Source organism: Aspergillus lucknowensis (genome assembly GCF_044049455.1).
Source record: "Aspergillus lucknowensis strain CBS 449.75 chromosome Unknown BJX67scaffold_2, whole genome shotgun sequence".
NCBI lineage: Eukaryota > Fungi > Ascomycota > Eurotiomycetes > Eurotiales > Aspergillaceae > Aspergillus > Aspergillus lucknowensis.
The window spans coordinates 128,203-147,523 of record NW_027263546.1 but is presented as its reverse complement, the minus strand read 5'-3'; the positions used below and the strand labels follow the sequence as shown (position 1 = coordinate 147,523).

At 51.4% G+C, this 19,321-nt stretch overlaps 7 protein-coding genes across 7 annotated transcripts; 4 read left to right on the top strand and 3 right to left on the bottom strand.

The window, feature by feature from the left end:
• The first annotated feature begins 141 nt into the window (after positions 1 to 141).
• BJX67DRAFT_88353 (uncharacterized protein) lies at positions 142 to 1,181 on the top strand. The gene is made up of 3 exons (XM_071035584.1): positions 142 to 213; positions 269 to 660; positions 709 to 1,181. Exons 2-3 carry the CDS (start codon positions 337 to 339, stop codon positions 1,126 to 1,128), a joined length of 744 nt encoding a protein of 247 aa, XP_070890790.1. The 5' UTR covers positions 142 to 213; positions 269 to 336; the 3' UTR covers positions 1,129 to 1,181.
• Positions 1,182 to 1,494: 313 nt separating this feature from the next.
• On the top strand, positions 1,495 to 2,958 carry swc5 (putative Swr1p complex component (Swc5)). The gene is made up of 2 exons (XM_071035578.1): positions 1,495 to 1,957; positions 2,026 to 2,958. The coding sequence occupies exons 1-2, from the start codon at positions 1,572 to 1,574 to the stop codon at positions 2,741 to 2,743; spliced, it is 1,104 nt and encodes a 367-aa protein (XP_070890789.1). The 5' UTR covers positions 1,495 to 1,571; the 3' UTR covers positions 2,744 to 2,958.
• Positions 2,959 to 3,275: 317 nt separating this feature from the next.
• Positions 3,276 to 4,304, bottom strand: BJX67DRAFT_376672 (T2 family ribonuclease; the record flags this gene model as incomplete). Its single annotated transcript, XM_071031928.1, has 4 exons — positions 3,276 to 3,409; positions 3,470 to 3,665; positions 3,717 to 4,011; positions 4,066 to 4,304. 4 exons carry the CDS (start codon positions 4,302 to 4,304, stop codon positions 3,276 to 3,278), a joined length of 864 nt encoding a protein of 287 aa, XP_070890788.1.
• Positions 4,305 to 5,711: 1,407 nt separating this feature from the next.
• Positions 5,712 to 6,233, top strand: BJX67DRAFT_376671 (GNAT family N-acetyltransferase; the record flags this gene model as incomplete). Its single annotated transcript, XM_071031927.1, has 1 exon — positions 5,712 to 6,233. The coding sequence occupies one exon, from the start codon at positions 5,712 to 5,714 to the stop codon at positions 6,231 to 6,233; it is 522 nt and encodes a 173-aa protein (XP_070890787.1).
• Positions 6,234 to 6,736: 503 nt separating this feature from the next.
• Positions 6,737 to 8,840, top strand: BJX67DRAFT_369358 (uncharacterized protein; the record flags this gene model as incomplete). The annotated part of the gene is made up of 9 exons (XM_071030752.1): positions 6,737 to 6,886; positions 7,429 to 7,442; positions 7,524 to 7,634; positions 7,681 to 7,955; positions 8,054 to 8,325; positions 8,375 to 8,470; positions 8,519 to 8,577; positions 8,657 to 8,735; positions 8,799 to 8,840. The coding sequence occupies 9 exons, from the start codon at positions 6,737 to 6,739 to the stop codon at positions 8,838 to 8,840; spliced, it is 1,098 nt and encodes a 365-aa protein (XP_070890786.1).
• Positions 8,841 to 10,841: 2,001 nt separating this feature from the next.
• Positions 10,842 to 12,414, bottom strand: brlA (C2H2 type transcription factor BrlA). The gene has a single exon (XM_071035577.1). The coding sequence runs from the start codon at positions 12,215 to 12,217 to the stop codon at positions 10,940 to 10,942; it is 1,278 nt and encodes a 425-aa protein (XP_070890785.1). The 5' UTR covers positions 12,218 to 12,414; the 3' UTR covers positions 10,842 to 10,939.
• A 1,067-nt stretch (positions 12,415 to 13,481) lies between these two features.
• On the bottom strand, positions 13,482 to 15,124 carry BJX67DRAFT_87866 (uncharacterized protein). The gene has a single exon (XM_071035575.1). It carries the CDS (start codon positions 14,884 to 14,886, stop codon positions 14,059 to 14,061), a length of 828 nt encoding a protein of 275 aa, XP_070890784.1. The 5' UTR covers positions 14,887 to 15,124; the 3' UTR covers positions 13,482 to 14,058.
• Between the last annotated feature and the right edge of the window lie 4,197 nt (positions 15,125 to 19,321).

The window sequence follows — 19,321 nt, the reverse complement described above, 5'->3', positions numbered from 1 at the left end:
AAATAAACCTTCAATCTCTTGGAAACCAAGCGGTTGGAGTAAAGAGTTTGAGCCCTCCATCTCGGTGTGGTGCTCAAATACTTAACAGCCGGTCTTCTTTCTTCCATGTCTTAATCTTTTTCACTTTTTGCAGCTGCATAATATTCCCCTCTTTTCCTACTTCTCCCCTCTTTTGTTCGGTTACAACACTTCATTCTAGTCTTCTGGTAAGACGTACGCTTCGTATTCTCTCTTTCAAAGTGCCGTTGATCGGGCTTTTTGCTTTCAGTCCCTCCTTCCAGGTTGTTACTTGATAGACCAAGTTTTTACTCCATACCCTTTTTTACATCCATCAACATGAGTCCTGCAGCGTCGTTGAATGGTTCTTACCATGCATCTTGTGCATCCGATGAGGAAGAGTCGAGCTTCCTGAAGCGGATCCGTCTGCTCCATTGGGTACGACTCGGACTTGCATTTCTCGCTTTAGCCATTTCTGTCTCGATAATAGCTTGCGAAGCGGTGCCTTATCGACATTACCGGAATACATCCTCATATGAGGCCGTCGGGCTATACCTTTGGCCTTTGAACTTGGACCTGCGCCCAACCATCGCCGTTTTAGCATGTGGCAGTGTGATTACGTTTCTCAGCTTATTCTTCATTGTTATTGCTCTCCTGCCTTCGGTATGTCCCGGTACTCAGCTTAATTAACTCTCGCTGACTGTAGTCTAGCCCCATTCGCATATTAGACGAGTGAACATGGCTGCGGTCGCCACCTCGGCCTCTGGGTTCATCACAGCACTGGTGGGACTTATATTTGCTATCCACCTGCCCGGGTCATCCTACCCCGATAATTTCAGCGACGTTGAAACTCTCGACTCCTGGACCTGCAAGTGGAAGGTCTCGCATGATCTGCCGTCGGGCTTCTCCAGTGACAATCTGACGGTCTCACCTGCGCCGGCCCAATTTGCCAGAGACTGTTCAGCCACTTATGCGGCGTTCATCCTGCTAGGCTTCCTTATCGGACTTGAGATCATCATGGGCGTTGCCGCCGGGCTGGGCACATGGCTCGAATTGAGTGTTGCTAAGCAGAGGGGACAAGACCAGTATCATCTTGAGAAGATCGAAACCACCTTCAAGTACAATAGGTGAGATGGATGCCATTTTGTGAGCTGAAGAAAGAGAGCTCTGGAGTAGGCTTGGGATCACGCAGAGAATCGTCGCATGCGATCGTGGAGACCGGTAACCTTTAATGTACTTAGGCTATGAGGACGCTTGACGCTGCCATGAGCTTTTCCCCATCCCGAAGATTTGTATGTACTGTTCGATAATTCTTCATCTCGCTCCTGTGAAAATGATAGTAATGTACCAATTTGTGGTATCCGCATCGACAGAGAAATTTGACGGTACGGATCATGCAATCGAAAAGCAAAGGTTTCATATTGAGGAGAGTCTTTCGGCTTTTGTCTCCCAAGACAACGGAAAGTTGATTACATAATCTTGAAACCGCACCGCCCGGCAAAATAACTTATTTCAGAGGGACGCAGAGTTGCAATCTGAGAGCTTCAATCTCTAAGAAATACATTTTGAGGATCATGCCTACGGACCCAGCAGCTACCATGGCTGACCCAGACCTCGAAATTGACGAAGATCAATACGACTCCGCCGAAGATGAAGACTTCACTCTCGATCAAGCGGTCGCCGACGAGGATGATGCGGAGCTCTCATCCTCAGACGAGGAGGCGGCGGCGGCAGAGCCGGCGGCGAAGAGGAGAAAGGCAAATAAGGAAACAACGGAGCCCTCAGCCCTGGAAGCTGAGGAGCTAGATTCCGGCGATGAGGCGATGATCCGCATGGCGAAGGAAAAGAAACAAAAGCGTGGAGGGAAGAAGTCTTCCGATGATGAAGAGCTGGACTTTGAAGAGGATAAGGAAGAGGCGCCGGGAGGATTCGTGAGGACGCGCGCCATGAAGATGCGAATGTATGGGCCTCCTTTGTCCTTTCCTTCTCTCAGTTCATCTACGTAGGCGGCTCTGACAGTGCTCTCAGACAGGAAGAGCGGAAACCGCTCGCGAAAATCGACGGTGCCACGATCGATGTGGATGCTGTTTGGGCTCAGATGAACGCTCCAGACTCAGGCCCAGGACTAGCACCATCGCGGGCAGCGCAGACGAGGGAAGCAGCGGCGACCAACGGCGGCAAGGACGAAGACATCGAGGTGCGCGATCAAGAGGAATCCGCGCAATCAAATGTGGTCCAAGAAAAGCAGTCGCAAAAACGGCATCTCGGCGAAATGGTCAAAATCAAGCGCACCTACAAATTTGCCGGTGAGATGATTACAGAAGAGAAACTCGTCCCTAGAGACTCCGCCGAAGCGAAGCTCTTCCTCTCCGGCGGCCAGGATGGTGAACTTATAACAGCAACCGAAGAGGACATGGTGAATGGAAACACACTTGTTAAACTTCGCCGTCCACTCCGCAAAGTCTCACGTTTTGATCCTAACCCCACGGGGTCAATCAAGAAGAGCTGGGAGAAACAACCACTCGCGGAAGCTGGTCAAGCGGACAACGCGCGCGGTCCGAAGATCAATACCGTCGAGAAATCGCGGCTAGATTGGGCTGCTTACGTGGATCGTGCTGGTATCAGCGATGAACTTAGGGTTCATAGCAAAGCTAAGGAGGGTTTCCTTGGCCGTATGGACTTCTTGGATCGGGTTGACGCCAAGAGGGAAGAAGAGAGAAGGAATGCTCGGCTGAAGGGGCTATAAATGACGAATTGGGGTGTTTCACTCACCAGAGACCCATGACATATTGACTTAATCAGGGAAGACTTCGCCGGGATACACCTTGAAGCGAATGCGTTACCCGTTCTCCCCACCCTGGCCCAACCGGACGCCAGGCTGCCCTACATTCGGGGTCGTTCAGAGAGTTACAACGGCCCCGTCCACACCGCACGCCCCTGCCGCATCCAAATCTTGCGGGGCGCCGGTCTAGCGCCCCGAGAGCTTCCGTTGCTATGCCTACAGCCGGGAATCCTCTTCTTGCGGCGGGAATTACGAGGGCTATACCGGGCAAGTTGCTGCTGACGCGTCGTGCTGCCACCACACCGTTGGCGAAGTACGTATACGGTTACAGACGAAGATGAAGTAGCATCATAGCTGGAAGAAACTGGCCATATGAGATCCCTTCTATGAACGAATGTATGTCGAAGATAATTTCAAAACGGCGAAATCCAGTCCTGCCACACCGGTTACGTTCACCATGTTCATACAACTGCCAAAGCGCTCAGCGTTTCAGCCCTTAGAAGAAAGTCCTAGACTTCCTCACGACGCGAGAAGGGGCAGCGTGCCGGCGGCCGATAGGAGAGGTAGAGTTAGAAGAGTTGGACTTCGGAATGTACTTAATACCGGAGTCAGGGCAGTTAGACTCCGTAACTAGAGATGCGAATGGCGTTAGCTACACGATAACTTCTAAGTTTGGACGTGTAGGCTTACGCTTCTCAGCAGGATCGAACTCGCCGGTGATCAAGTTGCCCTTGACGTAGTAGAAGTACCACGCCTCGTTCAGGTTGTCACCGTCGCAGCCGACATAAGGCGCGAAGTCGTTGTGGATGGCGGCGAGGGCATCATGGATTTCATCGAGCGCATATGTCTTGGAATTGGAGGGGGTGATGCCTGCATCGGAGAGGGCCTGTAAAGGATGAGAGACTAGTCATTAAGGTTTCGTGCTGCAGCGCCATACCTGGTAGGTGTCGAGAGTCTTGAAAAGGTCAACAGCCCTCTGGAGATAGTCACCAACTTCCTCCTGGGGAGTGTAGTCGGTGTAGCAGTCAGGTTCGATAGTGTTAATGCAGGTCCCGTGCTTGTTCCACTCGTGCTCCCAGAAGGATTCGTCATCTCCACCGTTGTCCTTCCAGTACTCGTTCATGTAAGAGAGGAGCTCGGTACGGCCCTGTTCCTCGAGAATGGAAGTGATGTTGGAGTACTCGCGCGATTCGTCGCAGAATTCCTCATACGTGCCGTCGCAGTTGTCCGGCCTAGTCGCAGGTCAGGAGCAGGCTCACAAGGAAAGGGGCAGCTTAGAAACTTACCAAAGTCCGTGAAGGGTCCAGGAGTCACTAGGACCAAGGGAAGGGTCATAATCCCAGAATTGGGTCAGAAGGAGGGCTCCTCCGGGAGTGTTGAAGCAGCAGGAAGGCTCAGTGCTGGAGCTGGAGCAGCTCAGAGGGCTGTCGGTGGGACAGGTCTCAGCATCGGCCAGTACGCTTGTGGCGAATTGTGTGGCGGACAGGGCTAGTACGCCGGCAGATGCGACTGATTTGAAGGACATTGTAGGAGGATTCGAAGCTGTGAGGAGAAATTGGAGCTTGAAGCCGAAAACCATCAGAGGCAGCGGCGACCACATCGATCTTATATTGTCCCCGGGGGAGTTGCCAGGAAAGGAAAAACTCGAGAAGAACAGAACAATGGGAGGCCACTTGACACTCCAACCTCGTACCTGGCGAGCCGAATCCATCGGCCTGCTCCGCATCGGCTGGAGATGGAGGGCACATGTGCTGATAAGAGAGTGCTGATTTGGCCATGGGATCGTCCAACATCGGAGATCAGATTATCCACTAACAATCAAACCTCAGCGCCGAGAACTGCATCTGCTGTCCAGCAGGCATGAAGCACAAGCCTGGCTTTCGGAAAAGCCAATTAGGCGCTGCGGGCGGGGGCTGCAGAGAGCGCCCTGGCGACGATCCTCCGAGAGGGATGGGCCTTCACGCCGTCAGAGACGGTGTCAGGGTCACGTCGTCTGTATCGGAACGTTGCATCGTCTGTTGCGTCCATTCAGATTCCTGGATCCTCTCTTATGATAGGAGAGCCGATCTCAGGCACCGGCTCCATGAAACAAATTTTGCCTGTCGGACTTAACCTTGAGAGAACAAATCAGATCACTTCGCCAGTGTTCAGAACTGGTCGTCATTGTCCCTAAAGCTCAATGTCCTTTTGAGTGTTTTTGCGACTGTCGACGAGAAAAAAGATCGTCACCTTCGAAAGATCTTCGACGCAAAAACACGATCGCGAAATATACGAAGTTCATCGATTTGAGCATGCTGACTTCGCGAATAGCCACCAGAAGCGGGAAAGCCGCTTTCGATGTAACCAAGATCATCACTTCGTATTGACTTCGCATCCAATATCAGACCAGCAAAAGGGCATGTGTCATGCACGGCAGACAAGGCGAGGAGCGGTGCGTGAGGGGGCAAAATGGGCCTCAGCTTTGGGACTCGACAACCACAAGCCTTTAATTCTTGAGCGATCGGATGTGCGCTGTGGAGTGGGCACGACGCTCTCGATGGCCAGCGTTGTTGCCACGATAGTTCAGTTGGTCATGAAGAGACGAAGAACGATGATTCTTGCAAGCATGGAGAGATGCTCCTGAGCCTGCATGTGTCAAGTGACGCTCGTGCCTCAGGCTGCCTCCCAATCGATTTTCGAATGCTTCGGATCTTTCCCTGTTCCTCGTCTTCTCTCCTCCATCAATGCTCTTCCTTTGATGCTGTGAGTCATTATTGTCTGACTGGGTACCGGCTGACACGTCATGGGGTCATGGAAAGAACCCTTCGTTTCCATGCACAATTCCTCGAACCTCACGCTTTGAGTGCTGGGTATTTAATGAACAATGTCCCCGTTTTCTTGAAGCCAAGCAGCGCTGCTTTCGAAGTTCAGGGTATCCCCAAACTTCACACCCATGGAAAATCCTACCAAATTCCGCATCGTTTCAGCTGAGACGGCAGAACATATCGCTACTGCAAGGGACCTTTTCAAAGCCTACGTCGAATGGCTAAACATCGACCTTACCTACCAAAGCTTCCAGTCGGAATTGGATTCTCTCCCCGGAAAGTACGCGGCGCCTCATGGAGACATTCTTCTTGCCTACAGCGCCGACAATACACCGCTTGGTTGTGTCGCCGTACGGCCCCTGTTCGATAAGAGCATGAATCCCGGGGACGCGACTAGCAAGAGATACTGCGAGATGAAGCGATTGTACGTTGCTCCAGAAGCGCGCGGCATGGGCCTCGGCAAGGCCCTGGTGACTGCCATTGTCCAGCGCGCAAAAGACCTAGCATACCATGAGATGAGACTAGATACGCTCCCTTTCATGCAGGGTGCGATCCAGTTGTATGCACGGATGGGGTTCGTTGAAATACATCGATACTATGAGACTCCCCTCGAGGACACGGTTTTTCTAGGTCTCGACCTGACAAGATAGATGCAGTTCAATCATTGAGACTGAGAACACGCAACATATACCATGAAGGTCCCCACATCCCATCTCATATTCTTTGTCTCTAGACTCAGACTGTTGAGCTTGAATTTGTTCTCGGAGCACCCATGGCAGTTTTGATACCTCGTGCCGAAAAGGAGGTCATCATAGTCGGAGGACAAACGATATGCCAATTTGGGGGGGGGGGTGAAGGAGAGCATGCACATAAACAGGCTCTGAATTAACATTCATGACTCTGTCTGTGTATCTTATAGATGGAAGGTCGCGACTGGAGGTTGTCGAGGGAGAAGTTGAAGATGACACAAGCCTGAAACGCTCTTGGGAGAAACGGAGAGTTTGAATACTCCGCAGTCATAGACACCTCACCTGGCATCCCAGGCACCTTTCCACTATAGGACTAGCGTGATTAGGGACCAAAGCATCTTGGCTTTAAGCCTGTTGGAATCCTGGAGAACTGTCAAGTGTCAGCAAGAGTGCAGCCTGTCTCAATGCATATCTCAATACGCCTCGCAGATTTGCGATCTGCTGGCTTTCGAAACTGGCTTGTGCTGACGGATGTTGACCCAGTTGAGAGCATCCAAGCCACAAAGGATGGCGACCTATCCACCCAGTCATCACTATCTCATGGCGGCATATCAGTAATCCAAACGCCTTCCTAGGGGGCTCTTCCGAGGTGGCCCTCCGCACCGAGGCCAGAACTGCTCTACACAATGCCAAATTCAAGGATCGACCAAGCCAGGATAATTACTGGTTATACCGCAAGAGGAGCTGATAGCATCATTCTTCAAAGAGCACAGAAATCAACCAACTGTGGTTCCATTTTATGTCTCCATTTATCTTAGAAGTGACTCAGCTAGCTTTCATACTCTAGCATGAATTTTCTTCATCAGCACAGCACGTGGGTTTCTACGCCATCAAGAGAGAAATATGGACAGAGACATAGAAAACGGCAGCATTGCGCTGACGGGCAATAGTATGGTCAACCTATATTTACTGAGCAGTCGATTTGTTGCAGGTGAGGACGAAGGCAAATCGTCTTGGAATGATAAAACTGGCGGCACGAAGCTTCAACCGGCGTCACAACCAACGCCGCAGACAGCATCTCTAGGCAGCGCAGAGAAGCCCTTCCATCCTCGTTAACTTCGATAGATCTAATAATGCGCTTAACTCTAAGAATTAGCCGGCAATAAAGGAGTTCGTCCCGGATGCATCGTGACGCCCTTTAGGAAACCAAGCTGATTTTGAGATTTAGATTCTCATTTTCGCTTCTATTAGTATAGCTATCACATTCGCCGTAACCAGTAGCATCTTCCCGGCCATTATTCCACCGCTAATGACCGCGTACGAGATATCTCGAGAAGTAGGAGCCTTCGGGGTTCCTTATATGTCCCAGGATTCGCAACCGGCCCCGTCGTCTGGGCGTCGTTCTCAGAGCTCAAGGGAGACACACGCCTTTCCTGACGAGCATGTTCTGCTTCAGTATATTCATCTTTGCTACGGCCGCATCCAAAGACATTCAGTCTATTCTCATATGCCCCCTCTTTGCTGGATTTTCCGCGACTTGTACCTTGTCCCTTTCCGGCGCCATCTCTAGCGATATGCTGAGAAGTGATATCTTTATGATTAGCATGCTTGGCTTTGTCCTTACAGTCTTCACAGGCCCGCTCCTGGGCCCTCTTATTGGCGGCTTTACGATCATGGATGGGCGTCTTGGCTGGACGTGGACTCATTAACATTTCGGGTATCTTCGGCATGGTCTAATTCGCTTACCTCTTCCTCCTGCTCGGCGAAACGTACGCATCTAGTCGCTAAAGCCATACAACTGCGTCGCAGGACTAAGAACTGGGCCATCCATGCAAAGCACGAGGAAATTGAACTTGGCTTCGACGCAAGCGTTCAAGAGTATCTAGCCATACCACTCAAGATGCTGGCTTTGAACTTTATCACACCGCGCATGTGTCTCCTCGGTTCTTTTGTCTACGCTTGCTCTATCCCTCTCCCCCTCATAGCAGATCCCATTATCTTCCAGCGAATCAATGGCAGGAATGCCGGCGTGGCTGGTCTCCCCCTTATCGCCGTCATCGGGAGCCAACTCATGGCGGGGCCTCTTCATGTATCTCAGACAGTCATCGATCCTCCGCAAACTGAGGGCAAACAACGGCCAGCTGCTTGCTGATTGGTTGCTGTTGACGATATTACTAGACTCCGTGGCATTTTTTGCTGTGCTTTTCAGGCTTGGATGGACTGCGTACCGGCGAGACATCCACTAGATTGTTCCCACCCTCTCAGGGCTACTCTCAGGGTTCGGCCTCATAGCTGCATTCCCGCCGTAGATTCAATATGTCCTTGCACTCAGACTGGAGCAGTAACTAGCTCGTTCTCGTTGCCTCGTTATCCATCCCCACTAGGGCTGCTTCTGCCGTCGCAGCGCGTACGTTCCTACGCTCAGTTGCTGCTTCCGGGTTTCCGCTTTTTGCGACGTATATGGTACGATAGATCAATCTTGACTATAACTTTTGCCGTATTGAATCCACACGTACTTTCTTATAGTTTGAATCACTCGGTGTTGAATGGTCATTGACACTACTATGATGCTTTGCAGCCTGCCTCGCTCCAGTCTCTATTACCCTTTATAGATACCACGCAAGGATTAGAACAAAGCGCAAGCTAGTCTTTGATAGCTACTTGGACTTGGTATCTAAAGTGTTAGCTGTTCCTTCGGCTTGGTCGTGTACAATGGAGCTAGCAGGCTATAATATGATTACACAAGCCCATGATCGGAAAGGAAATTTCTACTTAAACTGCATACGCCATGGGGTCAATTTAATTCTATCATCCTAGACAGGATGCCAGAAAGCTAGAAAGAAGCAGAAGAGCTGAGAATAAACATGATAACGAGTGCTTGGGCAAGAGCAGTCCGAGATATGGAAAAAGTGAAGATATCTCTCGTTGCCTGGTAGTATCCAGGGAAAGTGTCAAAAGACCTTGACCCTCAAGAAAACATGCGCTGGGATTCGCAATAAAGCACAAGGTATAGAATATCCCTCTGATCCCGTCTAGGGTAGAAGAGAAATAATAACCTTGCATCGAAGAGGAACTTATACTCAGGAAGATACTTTGTCTCTACGGTTTTTTCTTCATGGAGCATAGTCATCTCGATCAACTATCTATCGCTTGAAACGATCTTGCTAACCCTAAACCCCAAGCACTCGAAAGGCAAAATCGAGGTTCATACTCTCGGGCTAAGGAGAGATGTACCACTATCACACTACAATCACATTGCCTGGCGGCTGACACGCACAGCCGTCACATCCAGAGCAGAATTCAAGTCAGGTACCACGACGACAACAACAACCAGCAAGCCGCAGCAGGTACCGTTACATTGACAGCATTGTGCTCAAAACTCCCGAAGGTCTCATTCCCTCACCAAGATCATCGGTGCCAACAATAACAACTCAACTCAGACTCCCAACTGTCACCATGACGAACCCAATCTCAAATCCCACCCCACACCTGCAGGTGAGTGGAATGACTGGGGATATCCAATAGGCCGAGCTTCACCAGAACCCCCGCCCCAGTGCAACATACTCCAGAAAGAAAAAAGTGCCAACCGGGACTATCTACGTGAGTGCTAGAAAAACTTCCGAGTCAGTCATTCGCTCACCGCTGTACAAAGTGGGCAGGACGGCTGTGCCTGAATCCGGGGAGGGTCAGCATTAACCTCACACTAACTTACAAACAAGGCCTGGTATAACACCGCCAGCCTGCGCGAGGTCCGGGTTTAGCCCGGAATAGCACCGGCTATCGGCTACCCTAGACCGAGCGTGCAGCACGAGAATTCCAGCAACCAGGAACCAGGTGCATTCCAGATAGATCGGATCCATTCCAAGTGAGGTAAGCAGACTCGCTCAATGGGCGATCAGCGAAGGAGAAGTGATCGCCTTTTGTGGACGTGCTTTATTCAGGCGACGCCCGACAATTGAAGCTCTGGCCGAGGAATGTGAGTGACCTCAGGAGTGTTTCCAACTTTCTGAGTGGAGGACCTGATGCATCGCCCAATCGTCCCAGAATGGCACCCCAACTCAAGCATGAGTGGGATTCGAAGCCTCAGGCTGCTCTGTTGGTCTGATCGCCGTGATCGACGCACTTCTGCTGTGCTGAGGTTTGGCGCTGCCCGTTTCAGTCCTCCAAATGCGATCCGTCAGAAACAATCGGTTGCCATCGAATCTTCAACAAGCAACAGGCCCAGTGGTGGCTTGCTTTCTTCCTATTCTAGATTAACACGTATAATATATCTAGCTATTATTATCCTGTCCGGGGTTGACACATCGATAGATCAACTCGAAAGAAAGACAAAAAATCACTCTCAATTGTACAGAATCCGACTCCGACCCAGAGGCTCCGTTGAAGTCCGTCTGCTTCGATGCATTAGATTATTCGGCTGGGAAATCGCAACTCCCAGTCCTAGTGCACGAGAATGGGAAACCAGAACTTGAGCCAAATATAACCGGTAATGTTCTACAGATAAACAGGAGAAAAAGGAAAAGTTGGGAAGGAAACCAAGCAGGTCAAAGCAACGCCCCGGAGCATCGAATCTGCCTGAGCCGGAGGCAAAAGGAATGTTTTTTGGCATAGAATCGAGTCAGCGGGTATCATATGAGATTTCATGCAGATCAGCCCTCAAGATCTCTCTAGTCGTCCCAGGCGTCCATGCCCATGTCCCCAGCGCCGGGAATTGCGTCTTCAAGTTTGGACCCGTAGATGGGACGCCCATCCGGTGTCAGCTGTCCGCGGAAGTCAGGGTCGTAGTCGGGACTGTTTTCATCAAGTGTCGCAACGTAGCGATTGCGGCCGCCCCGTTTGCTATGGGTCTTGGTGTAGTGGGCATTGAGGTTGTCGCTTCTTGAGAAGGCACGGTGGCACCCTGGGACCCAACACACGTGCGGCTTTTCCTTTGAATGACTCTTCATATGCCTCTTTAAGTGCTCCTGTCTCTTGAAACGTCCATTGCAGCCAGGTTCTTTGCATTTGAATTGTACTTGTTTGATAATCGGTGGAAGGTTTTCCAACATCAAATTCTGCTTGGATGTCTGCCGTCGAAGCGTCTTCCTTGAGGCCACGCGGTGGGGCCTCTGGAACCCGTCTCGATAGACTGGAGACTGTTGGAAGTCATCAAGATACTCGCATGGCCCTCCAGAAACACGACTCATCGGGGTATCGGCTCCGGAACCAGTTCCGAGAGAACAAGAACGCACAGGCGTTGTGGGGCTGTGTTGTTTGAACGCACTAAGAGAGGTCGTAAACTCTGTGTACGATGGTGGTGGAGTGACTGGAGCGACTTGCGAAGGCGCAATTGTTTGTGGTGCGATCGAGTCCGTCAGCGGCATCCAGGGCATCATGTTGCTCATAGACATCGATGTCGGTACACGTTCTGGTTGATGAAATATTGACCGCGATAGACAAGGGTTTGTTGTAGATTCCGGTAGATAGGTAGCCGGTTGATAGCGATAATTGTTACGCACCATGGTTGGGTATTGATGCATACCGTTATGGTACGCAAGGCCTTGGGTGACTTGGTCATAGGTCTTCGGCGCGTCGGCAGGCAGCCACAATTGTTCCATATTCTCGTCATATCCGGACAGAAAGTCGGTCATGGGCATCCGTTCCTGCGGTTCCATGCTGCCATAAGGCAACCCTAAACTCTCCGTTGAAGCCATTCCTGCTAGACGAAAGGCACTCCGCATCGGCGTCGAGCCGCCGCCTCGCTCGTAAGTGTGATTGGGGAAAGATCCCGCTTCGTGCCAGGCTGGGGACTCCAGGGATCCGTGGCTATATACACTGGTTGGTGTAGGTGTGGGCGAATCAAGGGGCGAAAAGCTTGAGGTCATGGAGGGGCACTCGTTAGAGCCCAGGGATGAACAGTCAACTTCAACCGTAAGACGATCGGGTAGGTTGTGCTGATGTCGCATATCTTGGCTCAACTGGGCGTTGCGGTCCTTGCGCAAAGGTGCTACAACGTGCTCACCTGTCGACGCTCCGTTTAGATTAATTTCTTATTCAGTAGAAGCGCTGAAATTTGACAGTCGAGCGCAAGCAACAAGATGTTATGAAAGACAATGAGTTTGTAGAAGGAAAGAGAGCGAAGCCTATCAAGGCAATGGGGTCCTGGTAGGCAAGGACCAGTGAGGGACTTGTGAGTAAAAAGAAAAAGAGAGGCAGTCACAACGGCAGTGAAGGGCCGATGGAAAGCAATAGAGAAGGAAAGAATGAAGGAAGACCCAAGCAGGTCGGGAGGAGAAAGAGAGTGTGAGGAAAGGAAGGCCGGGGAATGGGAGTGGAGGAGGACCAGCGAGATGAAATAAACAAATCTTCAGGCGATAAATGGAGGCAGGTAAGAACAAGGTCGATCGTACTCACAGCAAGAAGTCATTACTCTTCCCCAAAGGAGCAGCGCTGACTCGAGTCAAAGCTCGAAACGAGCGAGACAGAGGGCAGAAGGAGGCCAGGAAGAGGGGCGCGTCGCGTTCCTTTCGGGGTCCTGAGCGAGGACAGGAATGCACGCTATAGAGTTCCTCGAGTAACCACCAGAGCTCCTCTGGAGGGGCCAAAGGGTCTGGACTGGAAGGGCTGGGATCCTTCAAAGAACGGTTTCCTGGGAAGCGCCAATGTCTCTGCATAAGAGAGGCGACCTGCAACCAGAGGGGCGAGAGGAACGAGGTCGAGGGGGATCAATAGATCCGCCCTTCAACGCGATATCCAGGTCCTTTGTTCCAGCCAGCACGGGAGATCGAGCGCTCAAGGGCGATCCGAAGACGCTGGGTGGAGGGGGGGCCGGTTCGTGTCTCAGATGCAGTGGAGGGATGATGTAGTTATAGATAATCAAGGTAGGTAGAGTCAGTAAGGGGATGATGATGGGCAGGAGTGAATCAACGGTGCAGGTCGACGGGTGTGGATGTCTCAGGCTAATTCAGTCTGATAAAGCTCAGGCTGCGAAGAATTGTGTCTGATGCAGGTTGAGGGACTCGGGAGATCAAATCAAGATAATATATGAATCGCGAATAAGGTGTAGCCTGGCTGCAGAAGGTCCCATTTACTGCTTCGGGCGGTTGAGAAGCAATGGTCAGGCGTGCCCCGTAGGGAGGAGAATTGAGCGAAATAAACGAAGGCTCGAGTCAGTGTGCATCCCTCACGTCTTCCTGGGGGTGGCAGAGGGTTAGATTATTTTTTTTTAATCTTCGCTTCTTTTGTATTTGCCTTGATTTTAACTCTCCTGGCTAATTTATCGCCAATACTTTGACCATTTCCTCCCCATTATCCTTTTTCCTTGCCCTCGTACGCCCAGTGGATCATCAAGCTACAACTTGAAGGAAGACCCAGTAGTATGATTGCAGACGACGGGCAGTCATCAGATATTCCCCCCATCGGACCTGCATTTCCGGATAGTCTGACTTTTCTTTCCCTGTTATTCTTATCTTCGAACTTCACAGGAACGCGCGACCCGGAAGACACCCGAACCATTCAGAAGAAGGCCGATACTGAGCGAGGGCATCGAGAGACAAAAGAATGCTCCAGACGTCAAAGAGCACATCATCAGACTCGCCTGAGACTAGTCTCCGCAGCGCTAAGAGGCGAACAGCACCTAAGCCCAGTGAAACTTTGGGCGGCGATCCTGCGGAGTAGTCTGGGGCAAATGACAAGACTAAACTGGCTAATGAAGGTAAAACTGCCGCACATACCAAGCCATTATCCATTGGTTTCTGAAGCCGTCTGGCCCGGGAGCAAACTGGGACTACTCAGAGTCCCACGATTTTCAACCTGCAGGGCCTTGAGTGATCGGCAAAGATTGACGAACAGTCTCTTGTGTGGAGATTGGAGCCTTTGGTTCGACAAATAAACGAAACTTAGCCAATGCGAGGGTCCTGGACGAAGGACGAAACTCAGCAATGATCGATTCACAGCTGGCCAGATGTTGAAAGAAGCCGAAGCACGAACGTGACGGCAATGCATCCCAGCGTAGCCCACAGAGAGGAACAAAAACGGAATTCGCCTGGCTCCATTCAATATTGTTTCCTGTGCCTTGGTAGAATATGCATAAAACGCAACCAATCGGTCGCCTGCTAGTATTACTCAAAGAAGACTGGCGATTGCTATCTGGCGGTACCTCTGGTGGGCGATCGATCACTTGGCCGTAATCTACGCACTGATGCAACTTCCAAGGCTGTGGGATCTTGACTTTTGCCTCATTCCAATTGAGTGCCAGATCTTCATTCTCGTCAACTGAGAAAGCAGACCTGAAGAATGCCCTGAAACTGCTGATCGTGAATGCGATGTCAAGATCTCGAATGATGCCACCTGCTTGGGACACGAACCACGAGCTGTTGCGCATGACTCTGTGGATATACGGATTAGTGAAGCAAGTTCGAGGATACGGGGTTTGGCGGTCGAGAGGGTGGAAACAAACTTGCCCAGGTGGTGCTTCCCGCTTGCCATTTCCATGGTTGAGTCCGGCTACTAGGTGATGTGTACTCCATTCCTCCTGGGAAGGCGTTTGTCGGGTCAGGGTCCGTGCGAACCTGGTTCCCATTGCAGGAAAGGCCATCCACTCCGGAGTAAATCGGTACCTAGTCGTAGCGTACATCGGCCGCTACTACTTTAACAGCTGAGAAGCTTCGTACCGAATCCACATCTTGATTTCGACCGGTCGATCCGGCCTCGTCCAGTGAGATCCCAGTCGCAGAATTTTTCCTTTTCCCACCTCTCCTCTTCTTCTGCTGGTCTGCCACGATGGCCACCATGCTAGAACCAAGATCTACAAGGCTGAAAATGATCGGAGACTAAGCAACGACGAGGATGAGAAACGGATCGCCGATGAGGCGGAATAGGAGAATGACGCTTGAACTTACTTTGCTAGCCTCTCTGGGTTGTTTCTCTACCCTTGGCTCTTGAGGCCCCAGCGCTGGTATGGGAGCAAGTGGCTGGTGCGTACTGTGCAACAAACTCGGGACACCGCAGTTCAGACCTCGACCCCGTTCGCACTCATCCTTTCCGGCCGAGTCCTGCGGCCCAGTTGGGGGCTGAAAAGTACCTTGCCACACCCAAGCGGGAGTTCAAAAGTACAACTCTCCCCCTCCATGAGCGATCGACGGTGTCCACTGTTTGGTATGAAGAAAAACAAGGCTGGAACAAGTCAAGGAACTCTTGGCTGGCGATCCTGGCTGAATCAAGAGCCATCAGGATCATTATAGTGTGTTAGCCTGCTGCCTTTGATGCACATCATCAGGGCTTATTTGTTAGCGCCTTCGAGGGACCCGCCAATCATAGATTCATAGCGGTGTTTGATCACTCACAGCTTTCCCCAACCTAGCACAGGCACTTCAAGGGCTCCAGGGAGTCAAGGCTCAGTTGCTAACGACAGGTGGATTGATTAAGCCCGAGCAGTCCACTCCTCCTTCCCCGCCCCTCCCCAATCCCCCCTCCCCCTTGGGGGATCCCTTAGACTATCAATTCGGCAAAGCGCGAACTCTTGAGTCCGTCGTCTCTTCCCTCTGGAATGTGGACCGGACGCCGCTTGGTCCAGTCCGAATCGGTGATGAGCAGACAAGGCACGGCATTCGCATCAGGACCAACGATATGGAGAACTTCAGCACCGCCGATGTTGCACACCGCCCCCCGCTGGAAAGACACTTGGCTCTGAGCTCTGGTCCTGTTCCCAATGGCCGCTTTGTTGTGCTATGGCGACATCAATCCCGAGGGCTATGTTCCCAATACCATTGCTAAGTCCCAGATCCTTCGTTGTCATCCGCTCGTCGAACTGACTCGGAATTCACGAAGGACACGTACGAATCTCGGCCTGAGCGTCTGACCTGTCAGGCTGGGTCAGATTCTGAGGCAACTTAGCTTCATTTAGGCCCAGATACATATCTATCGCCAAGAGCCGCTCTCTCTTCCAGAAACTGTTTTCCGGTCGCGTCTTCCCCAACGAAACGCCAACTGGATATTTCCACCGTCTTTGGGAGCTGCTTCGCCTGAACATTTGGATGAAAGTCTAGTGCGGTTTCTCCCAGGCACTCACCTAAACCACACGGCGCAAGATCTGCGGTAAGGCCGCACTGGGGCCGCTACGGAAGCGGAAAGTTCGGGCCTCTCATAATCCACTCGAAAGAGAATCCCAGCGGTGCATGCCCAAGCATTCCAGCTACTGAACCCTCCCCGATCCCACTCGTGGTGTCGCATCCAGTATCGGCATGCCGCAGATACGAAGCTGAATATGTCACAATATGTTTCTCTTTTCATCCCACCACGCACCTAGCTTCGCAGCAGCGCCAAGTTCACTATCTCCGTCAAAGTCTCAATCGGCTAGAGCAGACAACATACTTATTCATTAACCTCACCCCTCTTACGGCCATTTTCCCAGGCGGTGCTCACTAAAACCAGGGATATATGGGATTCCGCATGTCTTGACGGGTCCCAATATCAAAGCAAGAGTATCAGCATCAAAAGTCGAACCTCAGCTTTGAGGTATTCCTCACAACTTGAGTAAATACGAAGGCAAAGACTCTGAGATGAGACGTCACTTCAATCCAATCATCCAGCCATCGCCACATTGGCAAAGCCACTCCGCGGTGTGATTGGCTGACCGTCGTCTTCCTGAGCCTCCGAGTCCCTCCGGCCGTCTCATCTCGTATGTCGTCGTGCATTTTGCCGGTAGCCAGCCACTTTCAAATGGCCTAGTTCATAGTGACGACTGTGAGTATCTTTTGCCCATATCGCTGCAGCACGGGGAGGGCGCAGCAAGGGGGCCCACCGGACAATTTCCGAGCTTCTCCGCGCTTCTGGTGAGAGTGTCACCCTCCCGAAAATACGTCCGCCGGTTTACCTTCTAGCATTTCAGGCTCCCGTCAATATATTGGCATTCCAAACAGCTCCCCAGTAACGATTGTGGGGAAGCCCAATTTCCTCCAAACAGCCCATCGATGCCTGAACGCGAAAAGCTTCCAGAAGGCTCGAGGAAGTTGTTTCTGCCATCGGCTGCTGACGAAAATTCGATAGTCAGTATCAAATCTCAGCACGCGCAACGTGCGCAGACCTTGGCGCCATGAATACATCCTGTTCGTGATCCTACTTTTTTCAATGTTCCCTGCATCCGATAAGGCGGCTATCGGGAGTCTTTGCGGATTTCACGAACACCTTTCCCAATTTCTCTCTGTCCTGGCTTCTAATATGAAAGTCATCGGAAAATGGACCAGAACAGCACCCTTGCCGGAGCACAGAGGAAAATGACGCCGTAAAGCCTTACGTACCCCGAATCAAGACAACGTCCACACACAATCCCGGCAGAAAGATTCTAGTGGAGAACAATTCCCAAATCAACTCAGATTGGGAAAGATGCTCTGGCTAGCCATAGCCACATAACCTAAGGCTCATTCATAGGGGGAGTGTGCGCTAGAAATCCACCTCGCATCAAACGTCCAGAGCCCCTTTAGGTCCTTGATCGCCCCAGAGCCGCCCAAGAACCCCAGAGTCTGGATGCTCTCCGAGAATACGCGCCTTCGGATACGCGTGGCAATTCGTCGTTGCGATCCTGCTGTTATTGATACTCAGGTTGATCTAGTTCGCAAAAACCGGGCACACGATCTCACTTCTCTATTTGAGTCCCGTGTCTTCAATGATCCGTTTTCGCTTTGACCTCGTTGCGTCGCTCGTCCGAAAGCTTTACCTCTCTGCCGGTGGACCCAAACCGAGGGAACAAGGAAGGGGGGGAAGTCATCGTCCGTGATCTAGCTCATTCAAGAAAAAGGCCAGCATAGGTTCCATCTGCATTAGCCCCATGTCCCATAATTCAATCGCCACTAATGTGAAGAGGCTCATGTAGGGCACGATCGATATTATCACTTGCATTTTCCCCTATTCCATTGATCAACGAGTGTCCTAAGGCCCAAAGAAGGAGCAATAGACGCTGATATCCCCTACCCAGCCTCTAATCTGAACCCCTTGCATCCCAACACTTTCACGCTTTCCCTTGCCCCATTCCCATAGCGTCCAATAGGTGAACTGGAACCAGATACGCCACTCGCATCTTGCAGCAGTCTCATCAAACCATGCGCCAAATTTGTTGCGTTGCATGACATCGCTCTTGGGTGTGGCCAAAACCCAACGGCGCTGGTGTGACGAGTGATGATAACCATGATCCAACGCCTACCCATGCACCGGCCTAAATCTTTTCAGAGAAACTATCCCGGGTGGCTCTTAGCTTCTCTGAGGGAGCAAAACGCATTACCTCCTTCCCCACACACTAGGGGTCCGCGCGCAGAGAGTGATTAAGTTATATTTCTCTCCTTGCGGTTCCCTCCATTCCCAACGACGTCACTTTATTGTCTCCAGCTTCCACTGCATTATGCGCTTCTCGGACGCAGGGCCTTAAGGATCAGCATATTTCTGCGGCCGGGGAACAACCGGCTAGCTCTCAGCGGACCAGATATGCAATGTCTGGAATTACTTGGATGATGCGGAAACCAGATACGCATCACTGAACTTATTTAGGCTTTGTCGAGCATCCACATCCTTGATTTTTCTGGAATGTGCAGACCGTATGCAACGGGACGCTTGTCGATATGCATAACCTCTCCGTAGTGCCATTCCCCCAGCAGGTCCCTCTGATTAAAAAAAGACGCTACGCCTACAAGCGCATAGTATAATGTAACCAAGCTACATTGCCAATCACTTCCGGATTGAACCTCGTAGTATTAGCCACAAAAAAGCGTTCAGAAGGCCCTGCGTCCGAAGAGTCAAAGAAGATCCCAGCCATCCGCTGATGTTGCACATCCATCTGCCCTCCTGCACGTACAGTATCGGAGATCACTGTTGATCTGCAGATCGTTCTTTCCTCGCGGGATTCGCTTCCTATTCGTCAACTGTCTGAGGACTTTGCGCCATGACCTCAGCTTTCCGCTCAACCCTGCTCGAGTCGTTGACTTGAGGGTTGCACAGCTGCCATCAGCGTAGTACTGGAGAACGAATGGGCTGAGAACTGGAATTCGAACCGGGCTGAGAATGCGCCACGTTACAACGGTGGT

Excerpts from the sequence above, each read along its gene's own strand:
- BJX67DRAFT_88353 (XM_071035584.1), top strand. The coding sequence starts at position 337 with ATGAGTCCTGCAGCGTCGTTGAATGGTTCTTACCATGCATCTTGTGCA. Across the intron at positions 661-708 it reads TTATTGCTCTCCTGCCTTCG|CCCCATTCGCATATTAGACG; the intron begins GTATGTCCCGGT and ends ACTGTAGTCTAG.
- swc5 (XM_071035578.1), top strand. The coding sequence starts at position 1,572 with ATGCCTACGGACCCAGCAGCTACCATGGCTGACCCAGACCTCGAAATT. Across the intron at positions 1,958-2,025 it reads CGCGCCATGAAGATGCGAAT|ACAGGAAGAGCGGAAACCGC; the intron begins GTATGGGCCTCC and ends CAGTGCTCTCAG.
- brlA (XM_071035577.1), bottom strand. The coding sequence starts at position 12,217 with ATGCGACATCAGCACAACCTACCCGATCGTCTTACGGTTGAAGTTGAC.
- BJX67DRAFT_87866 (XM_071035575.1), bottom strand. The coding sequence starts at position 14,886 with ATGTACGCTACGACTAGGTACCGATTTACTCCGGAGTGGATGGCCTTT.